This window comes from Brienomyrus brachyistius, chromosome 5 (assembly GCF_023856365.1).
Source record: "Brienomyrus brachyistius isolate T26 chromosome 5, BBRACH_0.4, whole genome shotgun sequence".
Taxonomy (NCBI): Eukaryota; Metazoa; Chordata; class Actinopteri; order Osteoglossiformes; family Mormyridae; genus Brienomyrus; species Brienomyrus brachyistius.
The window spans coordinates 2397501-2419128 of NC_064537.1; the positions used below are offsets into that span (position 1 = coordinate 2397501).

Consider the following 21628-nt stretch of genomic DNA (forward strand, 5'->3'; position numbering starts at 1 on the left):
TGTGGCTGTCAGTGTTCAGGAGGAGGAGGAAGAGAGGATGAAGAAAAAGAAGAAAAAGAAAACCCAGGCTGGAGATGAGGATGTGGCTGTCAGTGTTCAGGAGGAGGAGGAAGAGAGGATGAAGAAAAAGAAGAAAAGGAAAGCCCAGGCTGGAGATGAGGATGTGGCTGTCGGTGTTCAGGAGGAGGAGGAAGAGAGGATGAAGAAAAAGAAGAAAAGGAAAACCCAGGCTGGAGATGAGGATGTGGCTGTCAGTGTTCAGGAGGAGGAGGAAGAGAGGATGAAGAAAAAGAAGAAAAGGAAAGCCCAGGCTGGAGATGAGGATGTGGCTGTCGGTGTTCAGGAGGAGGAGGAAGAGAGGATGAAGAATAAGAAGAAAAGGAAAACCCAGGCTGGAGATGAGGATGTGGCTGTCAGTGTTCAGGAGGAGGAGGAAGAGAGGATGAAGAATAAGAAGAAAAGGAAAGCACCGGCTAAAGCGGGTGACATAGCTGTGGTCATACAAGAGACAAAGAAGGAACCAAATGAGAAGGAGAGAGTTCATACAGGTAGTGATGAGGGACAGTCTGGCAGCCAAGAAATAGCGCCATCCAAAGGAAGGAGAAAGAAGAGTGAAGGAGGACAAGAGGCGAAGACAAGTAGCGAGGGGAGTGCTGTGACGGAGGACCAGGAGCGAGGCATCTTAACGAGAAAACAAAGGAAGAACAGGAGGAAGTCAGACGGGGACAAGCTGGCATGTGAGGACAGCATGCAGACAAACCAGGGGGAGACAGCCATAACGTCACAGGGCAGAAGAAAGCAGAGGGAAGGAACTCCCACAGAAGAGGTATTTTCTGTGTAGCTATTAGTCTAATGCTGCGATAGTGTTGTGTTAGTCTGACAGTATGTGTGTGCAGTATGTATGTTGATGAAATGCAAAAGTAGGTCCTTCCTTGAAATGTGAACCTGCAGCTGTTTGCTCAAACATCCAATTGTTTCAGCTGCTACAGCAGCCCTCGTCTGGTGTGGTTACCTTCCTGGATGTTCTCTTCAGTAACAAGGATTAATCTTTCTCAGGTGGATGTGGTGTTTCTATCAGAAAAGATGGGCAATAAAGATGAAGTCACCATTGACCAGGTACTGATCTCCCATTTTTAGCAAAACTGGCTTTTCATTTGGGTTCTTTTAAATGTGTTTTTGTGTATCCACAGTATATGTTACATACAAACATCATAAATGAATACCCTCTTCCGCAGGAACGACGACAAGCCTTGCAGAATGAAATTGATAAGGCATCCTGTCCCAGTGGGACGCAGGTCCGTATCAGCTCGCTTCCATAAATACTGCCGTTTGGTTTCCAGAGCATGCTCTGATGGTCAACGCCTGACTTTGTGTTTTTGTATGCTTATTAGATGCTTGGACAGTGGGGTTCCGCCCACTTTGAGAATGCCAGCCAGCAGCAGAAGTTCCTGAGACTCATGGGTGGGTTCAAGAAAGGCAATAAGCCAATAGGGTCTGAGGAGGGGCGGGCCAACATGGCGCTGGGGAAGGAAGGACAGCAGCGCTTGCAACAGGACCTCCTGGTGGAATTTGAGCGAGCACAGAGCCGCCGGATGGACTTCCAGAACAAGGGGGTGGGCCTCGGCTTCTCCCCTCAGTCTAATAAAAAGTTCTTCATTGATGTCAATGCTAGTCGGTCTGTACGGTTTGATGACTGAACCCAGGACCAGACAGGACAAACGGACAGGTCTCTGTGTGACATCATGCTTCCTATTCTGGAGCACGGGCTGGAGATGTCAGCCTCGTACTGGGTACCAGAGGAAGAGGCCTCAAGGCACACTTATGTATTGAATTTTTCTATAAAGTGTTTTTTTAAAAAACCATGTATCGTGAACTATGTATTTTCTTCCCTTGTTTTGTATGATGTTGATGGAATGTGTTGAAACAGTCCCATCATAGCGTGAAATAAGTGATGACTGAAACACCCGCTCCAAAATATACAACACAGGTCAGGTTAATGATGGCGGTGATCGAAGTAAGAGGCAGAACATCGCCGAACCGACGGGAAGGGCTGTGAAAGTCTTTCTCTGTCATGACACAGAAAATATTTATTGATGGGCTTCTGAATCGTATCCATAACGCACAAGTCCAAAAACGATCATACTTCCCTGATTTTAGAAGTCGGGTTCATATCTGGAGAGAACTAATTTCTTAAGGTGTGTTTCTTATGCACTTGATTAAAACGCGCTTCGACGGCAGCGGAGGATTGGCGGCTTCGATTGTGACTCGGCTTCCCATGAGCGGTGAGGCTGCGGCCGGAAGTGGAGACGCTTCCCGGAGGGAGGGGAGGTCATATGACGGGGGAAGATGGCTGCTGTTCAGTGGTGAGTGTTTTTAACTTCCATCCCTACCTGGATTAGCCGCCGTGGGATTTTCGGTGTCGGCATGTGGCCGGGATGCCCGGTGATGGTGGGGGGCCGTGACGCGGAGTGTGTCGCGGGGTGACGGATGCGCTTCGGCCGGTCGCGTGGCTCCGCAGCCCGTGACATTCTGTTATTAGTCCGCACCAGCTGCTCTGGCTGCGCTCGCGAACGCGTTTCTCTGCGCCGTTGGCATTTCTCAGCGCGTCCGTGTAGGTGAACGTACGTGCAGGTTTTAAGGCGCTCCTCGCCTTCCCTGTCCGCCCCAGGCACAGCCGCGTCCGGCGGTACGAAGCCGAGCTGCAGGGCTGCCGTCTGGAGGCCGCGCCCGTGGAGGCCGCGGACTACCATCCCTTCAAGCCCATCACGGTGAGTAGGAGGCCGGCTCCTCCCTGCGCCGCTCCGCGGGCTCCGCAGTCCGATGTTTTCGTCAAAATGTAGAATAAAACCGTAACAGCAATAGGACACCTGTAGATAGTTTGGATTTTATAAATAACAGGTGTAAGACACCGTGTTAATCGTATATAAGTTAGTGGGTAGTGGAAGTATATGAGGGATCTGGGCTTTTAGAGGCTGTGACCCAGTAAAGCACAGTATACATTGTTTACTATGGACGTCTGATGTGTCTCCATCAGACTTAACTCCACGTAAGATCATATTTGACATTGTGGCTTGTGTTAGTCATATCAGTGCATAATAACTAATTGTAAATGTATTTACCATTTTTCCTTTACAAACGTATTTATTTGGATGAAAGCCCAACCAGTTACTCTTAGCTTGGTCTCTGAGCCATCGCGTCTCTGCTTAAATGGGCATCACTCGTGGTCATGCTTTAATTTCTGTGTTACTGATGGTGTGTCGTCTCCCCTTTGTGACTGGATACGGAGACCCTGGAGGTATCTCGTGGGGCCGGAGGTGCCGTCACATTTCCTGCACTCCTTACTCTGCCCCCTCTCCCCCCGGCAGGTGACTGACTCAAAGACGCGGAAGGGAGGCCGCAAAGGAAGCACCTCCTCGTCGTCCTCGTCCTCCTCCAGCTCGGCAGCCGCCGACCCCCTCAGCTCCATGCTGGAAGGCACTGATCCCCTTTCCATGTTTGCGGCTGCTTCTGCGAGTGAGACACCTGCGCTCTCACACAGCACCTCGGCCGGGGTGAGGCGGTAACCATGGTGACAGCCTGGGATGACAAACGCTGTAATTGAAAGGGGCTCTGGTGGTCAAGGTTGGCATGGCAACCTTTAATTGTTGTGAATTTTGGGGGGGTTTGTTTTATTCAGGAATTGGGGCGACGGCGGAGAGAACAGGAGGAGGAGGTGGGGCCGGATTTCGAGCCTTGGTCGGCCAAGCGTGGGGAGATCCTGGCCAGGTTCACCACCACAGAGAAGCTATCAATCGTGAGTCTACCAGAGGGGTTGAGCGGTTCTGGGAGAGAGGCTGGGGGGAGAACCTGAGATGCGTGTCAGAGGGGGGCTTGGCGGCTGTGGGGTGACCAGGACCAGAGCTGGTGACCTCCCTCTCCGAGGTTTAAGTTTCTCTAATGACTGTTTGTCTCTTTCACAGAACCTTTTCATGGGCTCAGACAAAGGTAAGATCTGAAGGCCCATGATCTTGTCTTTGTCACCATGATTGTTCAGCATAAAGTCACGCAAACCCAGACCTACTGTTAAATTAATCTTAAATCCAGATGCTTAAATCGCATCAGAATTGTTGAACCCTAAGTTTCAGATAGGGAGCTTTCTGTTGAGTCAGGGCCATCATCACAGATGATGTCACGCCTCTTTGGGTGCTTCCAGGCAAGGCCTCCAGCCCTGGGTCCACGGTGTCCGAGAAGGTGCGCAACCGGCTGGAGGAGCTGGACGACATGGAGGAGGTGTGTGGGCGTCTGCGTGCCTCTGTCCGTGTGTCTGTCTGTGCGCGTCTCTGGGGACCTCCGGACCCTAACCCTGCCTGTGCTGCACCAGGGCTCCCAGCGCGAGATGCTGAACCTGTCCCAGCAGGACTACGTGAACCGCATTGAGGAGCTGAACCAGTCCCTGAAGGAAGCATGGTCCTCTGACCAGAAGGTCAAAGCCCTCAAGATCGTCATTCAGGTGAGGGTGGTTTGGAGATCCATGGGGTTTCTGCTCCACCTGAGGCTGATCTCTCATGTCTGTGTGTGTGTGTTTTTGTACACATTAGTGCTCCAAGCTGCTGTCGGATACCTCGGTTATTCAGTTCTACCCCAGCAAGTTTGTCCTCATCACAGACATACTTGACACATTCGGTAGGTCACACTGAAATCTGCGCCCCTCGCTGTGACTGTGCCATCTCTGTGCTGGCATCCTCACAGTGCCCTAGCTGTGACCTCACGTGTGTTTGCTTGCAGGACGCTTGGTGTACGAGCGGATTTGGTCCATGTGCTCCGATGCCGGCACGCCCCCAGGTGAGACGCACTCTGCCTTTCCTTTTAAACGCAGTCTTGGGTCTCCCAAAGGAGCTCAGCTGGAAAAACCCTACTAGCACCATAAAGATCCCTGGGAGGGACGGTTTGTTGACGGCGGCGGGGATGCCTGGCTGCGGGGATGCCTGGCGGCGGGGATGTGATGACTGAGAAGTGATGGCCTCTTGATGAATTTGCTGGAGGTACCTTCTCAATCTGCTCCCTCCCCAACTCCAGGCACCTTCTCCCCTGACTGCGTGAATGACACAGCGAAGGAGACCTGTCTGAACTGGTTCTTCAAGATCGCCTCCATCCGTGAGCTCGTCCCGCGACTGTATCCTTGATTTACTTCCTTTCACTGCTGTCCTCCTTGTGATGCTCATTTTTCCTGTGAAAGGTCCGCCATTGTTATTCGCCGTTTCGTCCATAACTCTGCCTCAGATATGTGGAAGCAGCTATTCTGAACTGTAACTGCTTCCTGTCTAAGTCGTGAGTGTCCGTCCCTCCAGTGGTGTCTGGGTCCTCCAGCATCCCAGAATGCTCCCAGAATTACAAGCACTAGTGCTATTTGGTAGTATTTAGATAAGTATTTAAAAAAAGAGTTGATGTCTTGGTTGTTCCACAATGACTTAAAAACCTGTACCTATTCATTTGTCTTCCAACAAAGTATCCAGTACAGTATAGGGTTGTGGCTATTAAATTGATTTTAGTGCCTATGAACAGCTCCCCACGTGGGATTTGAACCAATACCCTCATGCTCTGGATTCCATGCATTTAACTGCAGCAGAAGCAGTGATGGTGTTTTTAGGTTCTTGGTCTCTCATTGTTTACTAGGGGGGTTCAGGAGACTCTGCCTCGCCTCACAGCCATGATTCGGGGGATCGGGGATCCACTGGTGGCAGTTTACGCACGGGCCTATCTCTGCAGGGTGAGTGAGCTGGCACCTCTCAGGGATGCCTGTCTTCTGTGTCACTGTGTATAAGGTCAAGGAACTGCATTGAATTGGATCTCCATAATTTTAATGAGAAATACAAAGAAAGTAACTGACATTTTATGTTCAGTGCGCTTCTCTACCCCCCCCCCCCCCCCCCCCCCCCGCCCACCCTCAGGTCGGCATGGCGGTAGCGCCTCACTTGAAGGAGAGCCTCAACAAGAATTTCTTCGATCTGCTGGCCTCCTTCCGTCAGACCCACAGTGACAGCGTCCAGAACCAGTTGGTTCTGCAGCGGGTGGAGGTTCCAGTTTACCTGACGCTCTACTCCCCAGCTATTCACTGGATCCTACAGTGTGTTTCCTACAGGGCCCCAGAGGTGACCTGACACCCCCGCCGTTTGGCCCCCACCCACCCCCTGCTGTGTGTGTGTGATGGGGGTCACGCATGTATTCCTAAAGACCCTTTGTAGGGTTTATCTGTGCAGCAGGACCCTGGTCGGGGATGGCAGAAGCTCTCTGTGTCGACACTCATGCCTGGGGTGTTTTTCAGGCATTACTGACCGAGATGATGGACAGGTGCAGGAAGCTGGGAAATAAGTAAGTTTGCGTCGGGGGGGGGAGTCACAGTTTCCTAGGAGACTGGTCAGCTGGGGACTGTAGCTGGGACTGTAAGGATGCTGCTCCCCCACAGTGCCCTGCTGCTGAACTCGGTGATGTGGGCGTTCCGCGCGGAGTTCGTGGCGGCTCGCGCCACCGACTTCATCGCCATGATCAAGGATTGCGACGAGGCGGGTTTCCCCAAGGTCAGAGGCCGTCCCCACGAAGAGCAGCTTGGCACCGTCCTGTGACCTGTGCATGTCAGGAACGCTCTGCAAATGCTCAGTCACAGTTAGATGTAGCTCAGACGGTCGGGTCAAAACCGAGACCTCCTAACCAAGACCTCCCTCCGCCCCCCCCCCCCCCCTTTGGCATGACTTATTTGCTTACTGTTATCTAATTTTGTTATATCAGTTAATACTGACCGGTAACCTTGCAGACACAGAACCACTTGGTTAGCTCGGCTAAAGGCAGTACCTGTACTTCGCCTGTACTTCTACCCCCATCTGTAACCTGCCCCCCCCCCATCACAGCACCTGCTGTTTGGCTCCCTGGGCCGGAGCCTGGCCTGCGCCGACCCCCCCGAAAGCGAAAGGCTCTCTATCCTGAACGAGGCCTGGAAGGTGATCACCAAAGTGCGCAGTCCTCAGGTATGCTCAAGAAGCACGGCCGAAAGGTCTGGTGATGCCTACACCTGTGGATGCCTCGTACTGATGTCCCCGCCCCCCCCCCACAGGACTACATCAGCTGTGCCCAGATCTGGGTGGAGTTCACCTGTCGCCACTTTACGGTGAGCTCTGCTGGGGATCTTCTGAATGAATCTCAAGTCAAGTCCCACCAGGGAAATTTAGGTTGCAGCCAGGCATTTAAGAAGGAATACAACAAATAAATTAATTAATACAACATTAAAACCAGATGATAACATAGAGACAGTGACCAATACATAATACAAAACCGACCGGTACCCAGTACACCCCAGTGCATGATCACAACATGGAGAGACTGGGAAGGCAGAAGAGCCAGAACATCCATAGTTAAATCCATGAGTGAGATCATCTGTGCTTATTCGGTGTATTAACAGCAGCACAAACAAAAGAGAGGTTATATCTTTTACTCCTGTGTGTGGGAAGCTCTATACCTGCTACCTGAAGGTAGAAGGACAAACAGCCTCACTACCCCACGGGAAGCCTAATGCCCCGCCCACTCCCCCGCTGCCTAATCTGTAAGCAGGTGCCTCTATTCGGAAGGTTGCCAGTTCAAATCCCAGAATCTGGACCTCAACCCCCAAATGCTCCAGGGACTGGCTGGCACTGTTTTCTCAACAAAACAAAAAAAATGCGTCGCTTTGGCTAGAATAATAAAAATATATATATATATATCTAAATCGGGGTCTTAACTTGTTTTGACATTTTAAATTGAGAGATCGCTCTCCTGTCTGTACAGGCAGTACATGCAGTCCTGGAGGATTTTGCAGGATTTTTTACATTATGGAGGCTTTTGAAATTGATGACTGTGGTTATTTAATTAAAAAATGAAGCCTGTGCTGTGTCTGTCAGAAGCGGGAGGTCAACACTGTGCTGTCTGACATCATCAAACACATGACCCCCGACCGTGCCTTTGAGGACGCCTACCCTCAGGTAATGCGCATGTACACACAGCTCAGAGGTGAAAGGGGGTCGCTGGGCTTTGCAGACCGTGAGGGTGACGCTCTGTGTTCTGTGTCGCAGTTACGGTCCGTGATAAACAAGATCCTGAGCCACTTCCATGACTTTTCTGTGCTCTTCTCTATGGTAAGAAATGCATTTTTACAACGTGTTGTTTTTTCCGTTTATGCAGTTGAATGTTTGACTTTATTTAAAAGCACAGTTGTAGGCTGTCAAGGGATTTGGACCAACAACATACATGGTATAAGTTTTTGGTTGGGTAGTGATCAGCCTTTCTCCTTCTGCACCTCCAGGAGAGGTTCCTGCCCTTCCTGGACATGTTCCAGAAGGACAGCGTCAGGGTGGAGGTGTGTCGCTCCATCATGGAGGTCTTCATAAAGTATGTAGTCGTCCTGCTACTGCCGCGGGGGGGCGTAATCCCATGCCGGGGACCTGGGTAGGCGCTGAACCCAGCGATTGTGTGTCCGCAGGCACCAGCAGGAACCCACGCGAGACCCCGTCATCCTCAACGCACTGCTGCACATCTGCAAGACTATGCACGACTCCGTGAAGTGAGTGTGCCGTCCGTCCGTCCCCCCCCCCCCCCCCCGCTGCCGAGTCTCCTGGCGTCACCTTTGCTGTGCCTCTTTTCTCTTAGTGCTCTGACTCTAGATGACGAGAAGAGGTCCCTCTCACAGCTAATTAACGGCTTCATTCGCATGGTGAGACACAGACACACACACACACACACACACACATACACCTCGGCTTTGCCCCCATTTACCTTGACTAATTATGCCCCCCTTCCAGGTGTCATTTGGACGTGACTTTGAGCAGCAGTTGAGCTTCTGTGTAGAGGCACGCGCTACGTTCTGTAACCTGGAGCCCGTCCTGATCCAGCTCATCCATGTGAGCCCCCCCCCTCCCCCCCCCCCAGCCACTAAACCTAAACACTAGTGATGGACAGGGGCCAGTTCCGTCATTTAATGTCTAACTTACAAACGATGTGGTGTTAAGGTTTCAAGAAAACAGGTTCTGAATAACGCCTCGTCACCTGTTTTGCTCTATTTTCTGACGCCACTAGATGGTGCTCTCGGTTCAAAAATGCACTCGAAGCATGTTCCAAAGCAAACCAAGAGCACCATCTAGTGGAGTCAGAGAATATAGTAAGTGGTTCATGATGAGTCGTTTAGTCGGTCACTCATAATCACTGTGCTCTCTTCATGCGCTATACTGAACACTTAGGGGTACAACAGCAGAGTCCCTTATCAGTTGCTATCACCGTTCTCCCCTGTAGGGGACACTCGAGAGCGTCTATCATTTCCTATCTCCTGTAAGACCTCACTCTACTCCCCAAGTTTACATCACATGACATGATTTATTTGCTTACCAACATGTAGTTCATCCAAAGGCTTGACATGATTCAGGTACCCTACAGGCACAGGACAGGCTCTTGGACCACATGATCAGCTAGACTAAAGGCGGCTTGCCTGTACCTGTACGCCTTTTCTGCACTAGGGGGCATCTGTTGTCGTATCCTGCAAGGTGTAAACATGTCGGCTAGTTTTAGGTGGGGTTAAGAATTTACTGATCATGATTAAAGAATGAGACCCTTCCCCACCAGACGGTGAACCAGCTGGCCATGGAGACAAGGCGAGTGATGAAAGGCGGGCATTCCCGGAAAACCGGAGCCTTCGTTAGGGTGAGTCCAGCCATAAGAATGATCTACCATTAAAAGCAATACTTCAGTGAGCAAGACGCTTCAAAGCAATGAGGACGTGAGATCAACCTTAATCAAACTTTACGGGAGTAATGAGTAATTTCCCTTCTCCTTGTCCTCCCCCTTTTCTCTTTTCACTGTCTCCTGCTCAGGCATGTGCTGCCTACAGCTTCATCACCATCCCGTCCCTCACCAGCATCTTCAGCCGCCTCAACCTCTACCTGCTATCCGGCCAGGTGGCGTTGGCCAACCAGTGTCTTTCCCAGGGTGAGTTGGTGGCTACTGCCAGATGGCCAACCATTATCTTTCACAGGGCGAGTTGGTGGTTTCTTGTAGATGGCTGCGTTGATAAGCTTAAGGCCCACTTGATAAGCTGCCGTCTCCCTCCTAGCCGATGCCTTTTTCAAGGCGGCAGTGAGTCTGCTGCCAGAGGTACCACGCGTCATCAGCGTCGAGGGAAAACTGCGCTCCTCCGAGCCCTTTCTGCTCGACTTCATAAACAACTTCCTGTCCACGCTTTTGGTGGTGCCGGTGAGCCCCGCCCCTTCCTACTCGGCCTGTACCGCCGTATGCCTGAATGAAAACAGACTCTTCAACTTTCGTGGCTTGAACAGTAGATTTAATGTCCCGTTAAACCGGTGAAGTAGCCGGTGTAGTAAGAATGACGGTGAAATGTGAGAGTGCTGCTGGCATTGCAGGACCACCCAGAGCAGGCTGTACTCTACCTGGTGCGTGGCCTCCTCAACATGGTGCAGGACTACACCTGGGAGGAGGGCAGCGACGCCAAGGTGCGCGTCTACATCAGCGCCCTGCCGCTCTTGGCGGCCATGAGCCAGGAGAGCTATCTGTACTCCATCCCCAAAGGTAGCTACCGCGGCCGTTGGCTACATCAGTCTGCCTGAACAGCTCAGCGTTCATTATCGAGCAGTGAACTCAGCCTTGTTCTGTGGAATAAAATATTGTTTTATAGCAATTTTTACTTTGTCATATAAGGTATAACAACGACTTGTGCGTTAGTGGCTTGGATGCTGTGAGTTGTAAACTATGTCTGGTCTCCCAGTGGACTCCAATGAAACACTCTATGGCAGCGACCCCAAATTTGTGGCGGAAATCAACAAATTGTGTGAGACGCTGATTGGACAGGTGCTTGACCACCTGAAGAGCCTGGGCAGAGAGGAGGTGAGGCTCTAAGGTGTCCTTCAAGAATTAGCAACGTTAGCATTAGCCTGTGCTGGCAAGTGTTAGCGATTTTAACATGTGCTGATGAACGTTAACATGCAGCAGGACGGGTTTGTGTGCTCAAGCATGCGCCTCTCCGTTGCAGGCGGCTGGCGTGCGCAAGCAGAGCATCCTGGCCTTCTCCCTGTTTGGCTGCCTGCTGGCCCATGGGAACCTGCAAAACAATAAGCTCAACCAGCTCGCCATCAACCTGTGGAACCTGAGCCACAAGCACGGCTACTGTGACACGCGGACCTCAGTGAGCCTGCTGTATTGCATGCATGTCTACAGCTGTGATTAGGAAATGATCTCACACCCTAACCCCCTGTGCTCTCATTCCCCCTGGCCAGGTGCGCACTCTGGAGCACATTAATCAGCTGGGCCTACTGCCAGGCATGGCCCACATCTCCGATATGGCTCTCCGGCTCTCCCTGCAGTCCAGGGCATGAACTGCACTGAACTATACAGCTTCCTAGTCGTCGGCCCCTGTGCTAAAATATTGCTCATCTGGTCCCTTCCACACCCTTCCCTACCTGAAGCAGGATACACACCTGCTCGCTCACCTGAGGCATGAAAAGCCTAATGGACCAAAGGTGCAAACACAGCACACAAGCCCAGCCAATGAGCTCACTGCTCACCAGCGGCAGAAATGCATCGAAGAGCTGGTGCCTTCTGAACCGGACACTGGCCTCTCAGACTAACTTCAGTTCACAAAGCTGCTTCTGTGTGTTTTGTGTCAGGCAGCCTTAACCTTCCCTGTTGGCTTTAGCCTGCGGTGTACAAAAACAAGAGATATTGTACTGAACAGCAGGCTTGCTGGCAGACAGCATTTCACCTGTGTTCTTCAGCATTTCTTGTATCACTCTACGCTGAACATATTACAAATTCTTTGCCACCTGTAGCTTTTTGGAAGAACATGAAGATCACCAGGCTTTGATTGGAAGTTAGTGAACAACCTACTCAATTACTGTCATCTGTTTGTACTTTATCAGCTACATTTTTCTCTTATAAAAAGTGAGCATTGATACAGACGCTGTGAATGTTCTGTTCAGACGCCTCTGTGCTGGATTCAGGAGATGGGAGCAGTGGGCTGGAGAAACGCGTCTTTGCCTTAACGGGCAGGTGAAGGTCGGGTGGCCTACAGCCGCAACGAGACTGAGCAGATCTTCAAAGAGCAGTGTTTATTAACTTGTTCGATCATATGAAACTGTTGCATTCCAGGGACGAGGATGTCTGACATGCTGCTTTACTCAAATGTCCCAGTATGTTCAGCTTTGTGTGGCGAGGCCATTGTCTTGAGGCGTATCGGCCTGTCACATTCACACTCGCATACGGACATTATTAATGAGACACAAAAGGAGACGGCACATAGCCGAGCTGCCCGTGCAGCACAGCTACCCCAGTGACTGGTACAAGGTCCTGCACCCTCTTGTTCCAACACCAAGAACAATTCTAATGCATTATGACTCTGCCTATTGGGTTTTACTTGTACGCAAGAAAGAAAATCAGTTTGCATCAATCACACCTAATGAAATGCATTTTACTTTATGGAATCCTTGTCCTGTGGGTAACCAGCCATCTACACGGCCGTTGTGTGAGCCGAGTGGCCGCGGTTTCCCAATCTGACCCCCTGTGTAGAGCCGAACAGCCGGATCAGGTAGAGCATTGACTGGGGCTTTAGATGCACAGCAAGAAAGCAGGCGAGATGTACAGCACAAACTCTTTGTATGGACTTTTAATTTATTTTTCAGTGACTGGTTTCCTCAGCGCACCGTAGCTGCTGGGGGGGGGGGGGGGGGGGGCACCAGCTACTCTGACAGATAATCTCGAGAAAACGGACATCCTGTGGTCAGAAACCACACACACACACACACACACACACACACACAACCAACCATCAACATGCACAAGACACACGGTATCTGAAATGCGCATGTTCACAAACAGCCAGCAATGGCCCTGAGGAGCCTCGCAGGGACACTGCACACTGTCTCACTCATGCCCTGTAACACGCGAGTACCGCTGCGGGGCGGCACACACACCCCCCACGGAGCATGGAGGAGTCTGACAGATGCTTACTTTATAAAGAGCATAATTTATCCTCGTTACTTTAATGGTACAATAAGTGCACCCCCCCCCCCCAACGCCATGGTCATTCAGTGTGTGCAGACTCTACTGCACACTGACTGAAACTGTGTAATGTTACGCATAAATATCGAGACCATTCCCCCGTGGAAAAGGAAACAATACAAAAAAAATACACCAAGAGCAGATGTGCGCCCCCCCCTCTTAAAATTGCATCAAACTATGAGGAAAAAAACCAAGGCCCACTGCCCACCTTCCAGGAAAAAAAAATTTAAAAAAAGACCAAAAAAAACACTGCTGTAGTCCCAGGGCATGGGGGGGGTTGTGGCCATTTTTTTCTCTGGTTCTGTGTCGGTTTAGTGTGGTGGGGCTGGGGCGGGCAGCTGGGGGTCTGCTGCTCCGAGCCCTGGACCAGGCCAGCCTCTGCCCCCCCACCCCGTTCCTCAGTCCAGTTCAATAGGGCTGCCGTCTTCCTGAACCTCTTCACCCTCCTCATCCTCGCCTGATCCCATCAGGCTGTTCAGCAGGTTACCTGGCAGGCAGAGAGGGGGGGCCGTTAGCAAGGCGGCCAAGCAGTTCCAGGACTACTAAGGCGTTTACATTACAAGCCTCATTGTCCAGTTCAGATTTTTCAGAGTTCCAGGACTACTAAGGCGTTTACATTACAAGCCTCATTGTCCAGTTCAGATTTTTCAGAGTTCCAGGACTACTAAGGCGTTTACATTACAAGCCTCATTGTCCAGTTCAGATTTTTTTTGCTCAGATCAGATTCGCCTATTTTTACGGTTCACATTCATAATTAGGACGGACCAGTATCTAACTGTAAGGTGAACACATCTGTCCATTATAACAGTTTGCAAGAGAACACTGATTCGTTTTTGCACAAGTCACCTGCATCACCAATAACAAAAAACGCTCGGCAGATGTGTGCAGGCAAAACGGCACATGGGGATTCCGACCTGACTGTTCACCTTCATGTCATGCCCACGAATCAGATACACTATATTGCCAAAAATATTGGATGCTGAGGCGCAGTGTGCAGAATTGCCAACTGTCTGCAGAGTCAATACCTACAGACCTCCAAACTTCATGTGGCCTTCAGATTACCTCAAGAACAGTGTGTAGAGAACTTCATGGAATGGGTTTCCATGGTCGAGCAGCTGCATCCAAGCCTTACATCACCAAGTGCAATGCAAAGCGTCAGATGCAGTGGTGTACACTGCCACTGGACTGTAGAGCAGTAGAGATGTTTTCTCTGGAGTGATAAATCACACTTCTCTGTCTGGCAAACCAATGGACAAGTGAGTTTGGCGGTTGCCAGGAGAACGGTACTTACCTGACTGCATTAAAGTGTGAAGTTTGGTGAAGGAGGGGTTATGGTGTGGGGTTGTTTTTCAGGGGTTGGGCTTGGCCCCTTGGTTCCAGTGAAAGGAACTTTTAATGCTGCAGCATGCAAAGCCATTTTGGACAATTCTATGCTCCCAACTTTTAGGGAAGGCCTGTTCCAACATGACTGCACACCAGTGCACAAAGCAAGGTCCATAAGGACATGGATAAGTGAGTCTGGTGTGGAGGAACTTGTCTGGCCTGCAGAGAGACCTGAGCTGAACCTGACAGAACACCTTTGGGATGAATTAGAGCAGAGACTGCGAGCCAGGCCTTCTCGTCCAGCATCAGTGCCTGACCTCACAAAGGCTCTCCGGGAAGAGTTGTCAAACATTCCCATAAACACATCCCTGAACCTTTTGGACAGCCTTCCCAGGAGTGCTGAAGCTGTTATAGCTGCAAAGGGAGGGTTATCTCCATATTAAAGCCTGTGTATTAGGAATGGGAGGGATGTCATTAAAGTTCACGTGTGTGTAAAGGTGCGTTTCCCAATACTTTTGGCAATATAGTGTATCTGATCTGGGACCACATCTGAAAATGACTCAAATTTGATTTGAAAAGGTTGGATTTCTGTGTCAAGCCCTGAAAACATCAGATCTGAGTCACATTCAGGCAAACAATCAGATTTGATTCACTGCAGCTTGGCAGTGTGAACGTAGCCCAAGTTCTACTGTAAACTGTAACAAACTGATCACTGGAGTGTCGACTTCAGCGCTACGCATCGAGAGCGACGTCCTGTCTTACCTAGCAACCCGCCATAGGAGGACGTTTGTTTCGGGGGCACGCCGAAGAAGAGCTGTCCTATCCTGTCAAGGTACTGCCGTGTTCCACGGGAAGCCGAGGGGGGGGGCACAAAGGGAAAGTCTGTCTCATTAAGCAGCTCGTGGTACATGGAGCGGTCAAATGGAGGACGGAGTCCGACCAGCCCTCACCTCATTATACATGGGGTCCCTCTTCAGGGAGGGTTGGTACTGCTCACATAACACAGTGAAGACCGTTAGCTTCCCCCTGAGAGTAATGCAAGACAGGAACATTCCAGCAGGGAACACGCAGGTGACCGCTAACGACCACGCAGGTGACCGCTAACGACCAGGCAGGTTACCGCTAATGACCATGCAGGTTGCCGCTAACGACCACTCGGATGAGCCCAGTCTTGGTTCATAATTAGCAATGCTTAACTGCCCCCCACTGGTGAAGCACTTTAAAGACGCCGCAGGGAGGAAGACCTTCCTTAAACCCTTTTTAATCAAACCGTTGATGTCGCCTGGGTTCCCCCCCCACCCCTATTTTTCACAGCCCCTATATGCTTATGCTCTTTAATGAGCAGCAGTATGGTGACTGGATCCCACAGCGCAATGCTGGCCACTCCAGACACAGCAATTCCACACCAGCAGCCCCCGGGCATGTAATATGGTCACATGACCTCTGCCTGCCCAAGCCGAGCTCATATAACCTGAATGACCCCAGCACATGCCTACTGCCTTCAGGTTTGGTCACACACATATATTTCTGTTGTTAAGACAAGTAAGCTGTTTAATTATAATACCTGTCTGAGAAGAACGCATTTGTGGTAAGAAAAGAAATGATCGGTGCATTTAACACTTTACACCGCTGATGCGTACTTGTCTACTAATTATGTCAATCCCTGCTTATGACACACAGCTATGCTGCAGGCTTCTCGCGCACCCTGCCATGCAGAATGTTCAAACGCAGCATCGTTCCAGGATCTCCGTGGGCAGGTCTCCCACGATAAAATACCGTGGTGCACCGTATTACCCAGTCACGCCCAATTTCGGCCGCCTATGTGAAGACACTTGATATTTTTCGCTCGAGTGACTGTACCTTTACAGGGAGTGGAGCAAGATAAGTCAGAGGCCCCCATTAGCCAAGGTCAAAAAAGGCGAGGCCGCGACCTTAAAAGCCTCCATCCCGCCAACGGCATCAGAGCCCCCTCCCTCCTCCCTCCTCCAGGCCGCCGTTCACGCCCCATCCTCACCCGTCCACGGCCAGCAGCAGGAACCAGAGAAAGTTGAGCAGCGGCTGGACGAAGGGGGGGCCCCTCTCTATGGATGGGTGCCTCTGTGTGTAGGTGCTGAACACTACAGAAGCACTGCTCTTGTTCTTCAGGCAAAGGAACCTGGGGGCATGAGGACAGGGCCGCCAGTGAAGCGCGGCTTCGCGGTTGCAGGTTCGAGACCGAACTGCAGACTTGAGAATATTGCTTTGATGCCCAGTATAAAGCTGCTGTATGCAAAATGGTTTGTAGAATCTCCTGCGTGTAATCAACACAGTATACAGCCACAGAAAAAAATTAAGAGACCACTCTATATTTGTAAACAGATCTGCATTTTTAAATCCTGACTTAATCCTGGTTCTGCTGGCAGAAGGCTACACTGAGCAGCAGTTTGCTTCCAGGTTCAAAATTCAGAAGTACACAAGAATAAGGTGAAGCTGGAGACACTGGGAATGACCAGAAACCAGTCAGGTAGAGGGCAGAGATGACCGTTAACTTATCCGACAGTTTCGCATGAATCGGTGGATGGCATCGAGTGAATGGGAAACATTAAGTGCGGGTGTGAAGTGCACTGCTGACAGGTCGTATCGGGCTTCTAGAAGCAGGACTGAGGTCCCATAAAGCCAGGAAGAAGCCCTTCATTAATGATAAGCAGAGAAGAACCAGGCTGCAGTTTGCAGAAAAATACATATTATTCGCAGCCATTAATTAAGAAATGAGTGAAACAAAATATTGTGCTGTGGTCTCTTAATTTCTTCCGCGGCTGTATCTATGGATCCATCACCTACCTAACAATAAGAATGGAAGGTTTTGAAAATGCTTTGAGCAGAAGTATAAAAAAAAAAAAAAAAAAAACTCACTGAGCTAACAAAAAGGCGGAGCTTTACAAAGATCAAGCAGCCAATCAGAGCCCATGTCCTGCGGGCTGTGGGGGCGGCGGCCAGCCTGCCAGCACTCACTGTAGGACGGCCTGGGCCACGAACATGTCGACCTCGCTGCGGTAGCCACGCGACGCCGAGTACTCCACCAGCATCTGCGCGCAGCCCTCGCCGTCCGACGAATGCAGGAAGTGGTAGCGGGACTCGCTGTAGTTTTGCTCTGGCCAGGGTGGTGGATGAGAAAAGCTCAGTTGAGAAGCCACGCCCCCTGCAGCATCATGTGACCTGAAGCCCATGGAGGTGCTCCTACCTTTCCACAAGGTGACGGCCAGCAGCTGGTGCAGGTTGGCGTGGCCCAACTTGCCTGAGCCCCCCGTAGACCACTTAAGCGCCCGGGACACGAAGGCCACCCTCTCTGGGGAGTTGGGGTCCATCAGGCTGAAGAGCTTGGTTAGATGCTCTGCAGCAACATCCCAGCAAACAACAGAGAGACATCACTTTCACACAGTCCAATCCAAAATGGCCACACACATCAATCTCCCAAAACGCATGTGAGAAGGCCAGCGTGGATGCAGCAGGAATCACACTCTCTAATACAAGCACATACCCAGCAGGGAAACTCACCGAATATCTCATCTGATACTTTTGTTTCTGACTTTTCCAGAGATTCCAGCACGAGCATGGACAGGTCAGCGGCGCTGTTTTGCTGTGAAAAACACACAAACCTCACTCTCTCGCCACCCCGATCGGACGTGCGCTGATTACAATTTATCATCATGCCTGACACAAACAGACACTGCATATCTGAGTAAAGTGGCTTGGGGGGGGGTTACAGGGTTACAGAGGACACAGTAACCCCCGCCCCCCCCCTCCGGGAGCTGCCGCGTACCTGGTTGTAGCTGAAGAACAGCAGAGCCCCATTATACATCAGCTCCCTGGCCTCTGCATGCTTGGCCTGTGACATGTACCTGCAAGAAGAAGGGTTAGGAGCTTTACCCCAAAGCTAGAGAGTCTCAGCAGTGGATCCCTCCCAGTCCCCCTGCCCCCCAACCACACAGACACAGGGGAGCAACTTAACGTGTTTAATACGCACCCCCGGGGCTTCTGTGTCAGGGCCCAGCGCCTGACACAGCCATCAGGGCCCAGCGTCTGACACAGCCAACAGGGCCCAGCGTCTGACACAGCCTTCAGGGCCCAGCGTCTGACACAGCCAACAGGGCCCAGCGCCTGACACAGCCATCAGGGCCCAGCGCCTGACACAGCCCTCCGGGCCCAGCGCCTGACACAGCCTTCAGGGCCCAGCGTCTGACACAGCCTTCAGGGCCCAGCGTCTGACACAGCCAACAGGGCCCAGCGCCGGACACAGCCATCAGGGCCCAGCGCCGGACACAGCCATCAGGGCCCAGCGTCTGACACAGCCTTCAGGGCCCAGCGTCTGACACAGCCTTCAGGGCCCAGCGTCTGACACAGCCTTCAGGGCCCAGCGTCTGACACAGCCTTCAGGGCCCAGCGTCTGACACAGCCATCAGGGCCCAGCGTCTGACACAGCCAACAGGGCCCAGCGCCGGACACAGCCATCAGGGCCCAGCGCCGGACACAGCCATCAGGGCCCAGCGTCTGACACAGCCAACAGGGCCCAGCGTCTGACACAGCCAACAGGGCCCAGCGTCTGACACAGCCAACAGGGCCCAGCGTCTGACACAGCCTTCAGAGCCCAGTGCATTCACTCACACACACACACACACACACACACACACTTATACGCCATTCATACACATGCACTCACACACCATTCACACAGACATACACACACTCACATACTAGCAGTTTGGTAAGTTCAGTTTATCTTAGCAGGTTTTTGAAATGTGGGGTGAAACCGGGGGAAACCCCATGAGGACACGGGGAGAACACGCAAACTCGCCACACAGAGGCAAGAATGAGGCCACAGTGCCACAGTGCTCACCACTGCACCACCTTACTGCCCGCGTTTGTACTAATGGGCCATTTTTCTTATATTATCTTGGGGCACTTCACACACGGGAGGCTCTGTTATAGTGATATGAGGTGAATGCTGAGAGTGATGGCAGTCACAGTGCAAAGGAGCCGGCGTCTGGCCCAGGAAGGGGCGGAGCTTCAATGAAGCGTCCACCTGACGTGTCCTCCAAGATGCCCCCAAAGACACGCCCCCTCGTGAGCAGGGAGGCAAATACAGACAAGTCACTGAAACAGTGGCATGGAAAATCAGGCTGTGAAAAAGCAAAAATGTATCTCAGGACAATTTCATAGTCAGTACTGTTAAAGAAAACAGTTCATGCATTACCAATCATAAAAAGCGCAGAGCCAAAACACAAATTCATCAGCGATCGTCAATAGTATAACCTTACGAGACTCTTAAATTCACACGGTAGTATTAGGATCGAGGGAACATAACCACTTGAAAATAAACTCTGCAATGCTGGTTTTACCTAAAAAAGGGGAACATATTTAAACTGCAGTTTTAGGTGACATGTAACGGATCTGCATGGCTTGTGTTAATGTCCACTGGGAGACATCCTATCTACAAACCTCAGCAAGCTGTCGGCCTTCAGCGAACCTGACAGCCCGCTGCTACTGCAGGGCTTCGTAGCACACTGCTGACAGAACGAAATGCATCGCATATGGTCTCCCGTTACTCTTTGAAATTAATATGAAATCACGTCCTTTATCATCTGCTCTGGGCCGGTATAGGTTTTAGATGATCGCTGAGCTAATGAATGCGTCCTGCGCGTATTTGGTGTAGCCAGCTAGCAAACAAATAACTTGCTATGAAAGTGAGATTGCTGGCTATCATTGATTTGGAAATATTTTAATCTTATTTTAGCAACCAGATACAAATTCCTTCATCTTAACATGATCGCTACGTCTGCTGTCATCGTTTCATTAGCCCTCTGATTTTTAAGAATTAGTAGCAGCGCCACTAGCCATAACAAGATTCCCTTCAATATGTTACGCAGAATATGTGCTGTAAATAACATATACATAGTTTAACAGAATAATGACGACAACGGTATATGGACTACACAGTCGCTGCTTGGCAGTGGTAATTGTTGCTAGCTAGCCTGCTAATTCTGATAGCTTCACGGTAGCCCAGAGACGCTTCCATGATTGACATGTACGCCGCCCAATCATGGAGCAGGACTAACCCTGAAAAAGGAGACTGTTTGCGCGACTGGCCAATCGTAGGCGCCGAAGCACCTAAACAGGCCGTTTGGTTGATAGACAGAATGATCTGGAAGCGCAGGCCCCGAAGACACTAGAACATGATACTTTTCAGCCAGTCCATCGATAATGTAAACCTTCAACACTCACCTAAAGAACAAGGTGCGATACATTTGATGGGCTTCATAGTAATCACCCTTTTCCACACTGGCTCGTAGTTTGCCCTCGACCCGCTGCACGCCTCCACGGTTCCTCGCGCTGGAGTTCTTCAAAGCCTCCTGCTCCGACATCATTGTTTGTGCAGCCCAACCAAAACCTCACCGCGCGAACGCGAAGTAAAAAAAGAAAGCGACAAACGGGCCTGATTCCTCCGGCTTTCCGTAGTTTTTCTTACGTCACTCATTAACTAGAAAGTGATGAGCAGAACAGAGGAGAAATCTCATGCGTCTTCGGTCTCGTCGCTTTTTTCTGCTGTATTACAGTACAGGCCAAGATCAAAAGCCGTTATTGGTCGGAGGTTCACAGTCATACGTAAATTATTTATGGCGAATTGTATTTGACTATTGCAGCAAATTATGTAAAATTTGAATTTTGCATCGTCTGTCTGCATATTTTTCAAATATTTTCTCTGTTGCTGGCGTCTGGATTTTTGTTTTTAATCTGTTTTATGGCAAAATCCCAGAAGAGGAAAATTTGTATCAGAAACACGCAGAACATTAGTAGACGTTCGTAAATTTTAGTTGAACATACTGGTCTTGCATGTCTAGCATAGTGTTTACATTAGAAGTGTAACTTTCAATGACCAAGCTGTGTATCTATTTTTTTTCTGGGTCGCCAGAATTAGCGAGGAGTAAAAACCACTTTTGTGCGTAACCACTCCCAGTGGGGAGCAGCAACAGGTTCCAATGTCCGACTGACAGTTAGTGTAAATTTATGTAGATGATTCTGAATCAGATGCACCTTCAAAGTTAAAGCACTGTATGGACGGTAAATCTGTCTTTAATGAAAATTGAATCGCGAGGGTCGCCGTTTTTAAGCTTCACTATCCTGGCTTTTAGGTCCCAGCACAGGGGCACATAAACACTAATCATAATCATACACTATGGGCATCCTCCGCACACCATGCAGGCCACGTGGA

The 21628-nt window shown here is 50.6% G+C and overlaps 3 protein-coding genes across 4 annotated transcripts in view; 2 read left to right on the forward strand and 1 right to left on the reverse strand.

Annotated features, from left to right (window-relative positions):
• Nucleotides 1–1864, forward strand: part of LOC125741834 (lysine-rich nucleolar protein 1-like) — a 4870-nt gene extending 3006 nt beyond the window's left edge. The window contains exons 2-5 of the mRNA XM_049013245.1: nt 1–826; nt 1057–1116; nt 1236–1295; nt 1392–1864. The exon at nt 1–826 is cut by the window's left edge and continues 1269 nt beyond it. Of these exons, the coding sequence (XP_048869202.1) occupies nt 1–826; nt 1057–1116; nt 1236–1295; nt 1392–1697 (1252 nt within the window). The 3' untranslated portion in view covers nt 1698–1864. The remainder of the gene's footprint in view (nt 827–1056; nt 1117–1235; nt 1296–1391) is intronic.
• A 150-nt stretch (nt 1865–2014) lies between these two features.
• Nucleotides 2015–11958, forward strand: vps35l (VPS35 endosomal protein sorting factor like). Of its 2 annotated transcripts, none has more exons than XM_049013229.1 (30): nt 2015–2363; nt 2669–2768; nt 3366–3551; nt 3677–3793; nt 3960–3984; nt 4193–4269; nt 4361–4489; nt 4578–4662; nt 4765–4821; nt 5056–5152; nt 5260–5307; nt 5653–5746; nt 5928–6128; nt 6302–6348; nt 6443–6554; nt 6882–6998; nt 7085–7138; nt 7905–7985; nt 8076–8138; nt 8306–8391; nt 8483–8563; nt 8650–8713; nt 8802–8900; nt 9616–9693; nt 9864–9978; nt 10103–10242; nt 10410–10575; nt 10772–10890; nt 11036–11188; nt 11280–11958. In XM_049013229.1, exons 1-30 carry the CDS (start codon nt 2347–2349, stop codon nt 11376–11378), a joined length of 2907 nt encoding a protein of 968 aa, XP_048869186.1. In that variant the 5' UTR covers nt 2015–2346; the 3' UTR covers nt 11379–11958. The 2 variants fall into 2 exon arrangements, with proteins under 2 accessions (XP_048869186.1, XP_048869187.1); XM_049013230.1 differs by having other exon boundaries at nt 7908–7985.
• Nucleotides 11959–13004: 1046 nt separating this feature from the next.
• Nucleotides 13005–20937, reverse strand: get4 (guided entry of tail-anchored proteins factor 4). Its single transcript, XM_049013248.1, has 9 exons — nt 20641–20937; nt 18182–18260; nt 17917–17998; nt 17603–17752; nt 17374–17512; nt 16397–16537; nt 15333–15408; nt 15145–15217; nt 13005–13546 (listed from the first exon to the last, which is right to left on the reverse strand). The coding sequence occupies exons 1-9, from the start codon at nt 20781–20783 to the stop codon at nt 13458–13460; spliced, it is 972 nt and encodes a 323-aa protein (XP_048869205.1). The 5' UTR covers nt 20784–20937; the 3' UTR covers nt 13005–13457.
• Nucleotides 20938–21628: the final 691 nt, after the last annotated feature.

Excerpts from the sequence above, each read along its gene's own strand:
- vps35l (XM_049013229.1), top strand. Across the intron at positions 6,129-6,301 it reads TTTCCTACAGGGCCCCAGAG|GCATTACTGACCGAGATGAT; the intron begins GTGACCTGACAC and ends GGTGTTTTTCAG. Across the intron at positions 6,349-6,442 it reads TGCAGGAAGCTGGGAAATAA|TGCCCTGCTGCTGAACTCGG; the intron begins GTAAGTTTGCGT and ends GCTCCCCCACAG.
- get4 (XM_049013248.1), bottom strand. The coding sequence starts at position 20,783 with ATGATGTCGGAGCAGGAGGCTTTGAAGAACTCCAGCGCGAGGAACCGT. Across the intron at positions 15,409-16,396 it reads CTGCTGCTGGCCGTGGACGG|GGGGAAGCTAACGGTCTTCA; the intron begins GTGAGGATGGGG and ends CATTACTCTCAG. Across the intron at positions 13,547-15,144 it reads CTCCTATGGCGGGTTGCTAG|GTAACCTGCTGAACAGCCTG; the intron begins GTAAGACAGGAC and ends TCTGCCTGCCAG.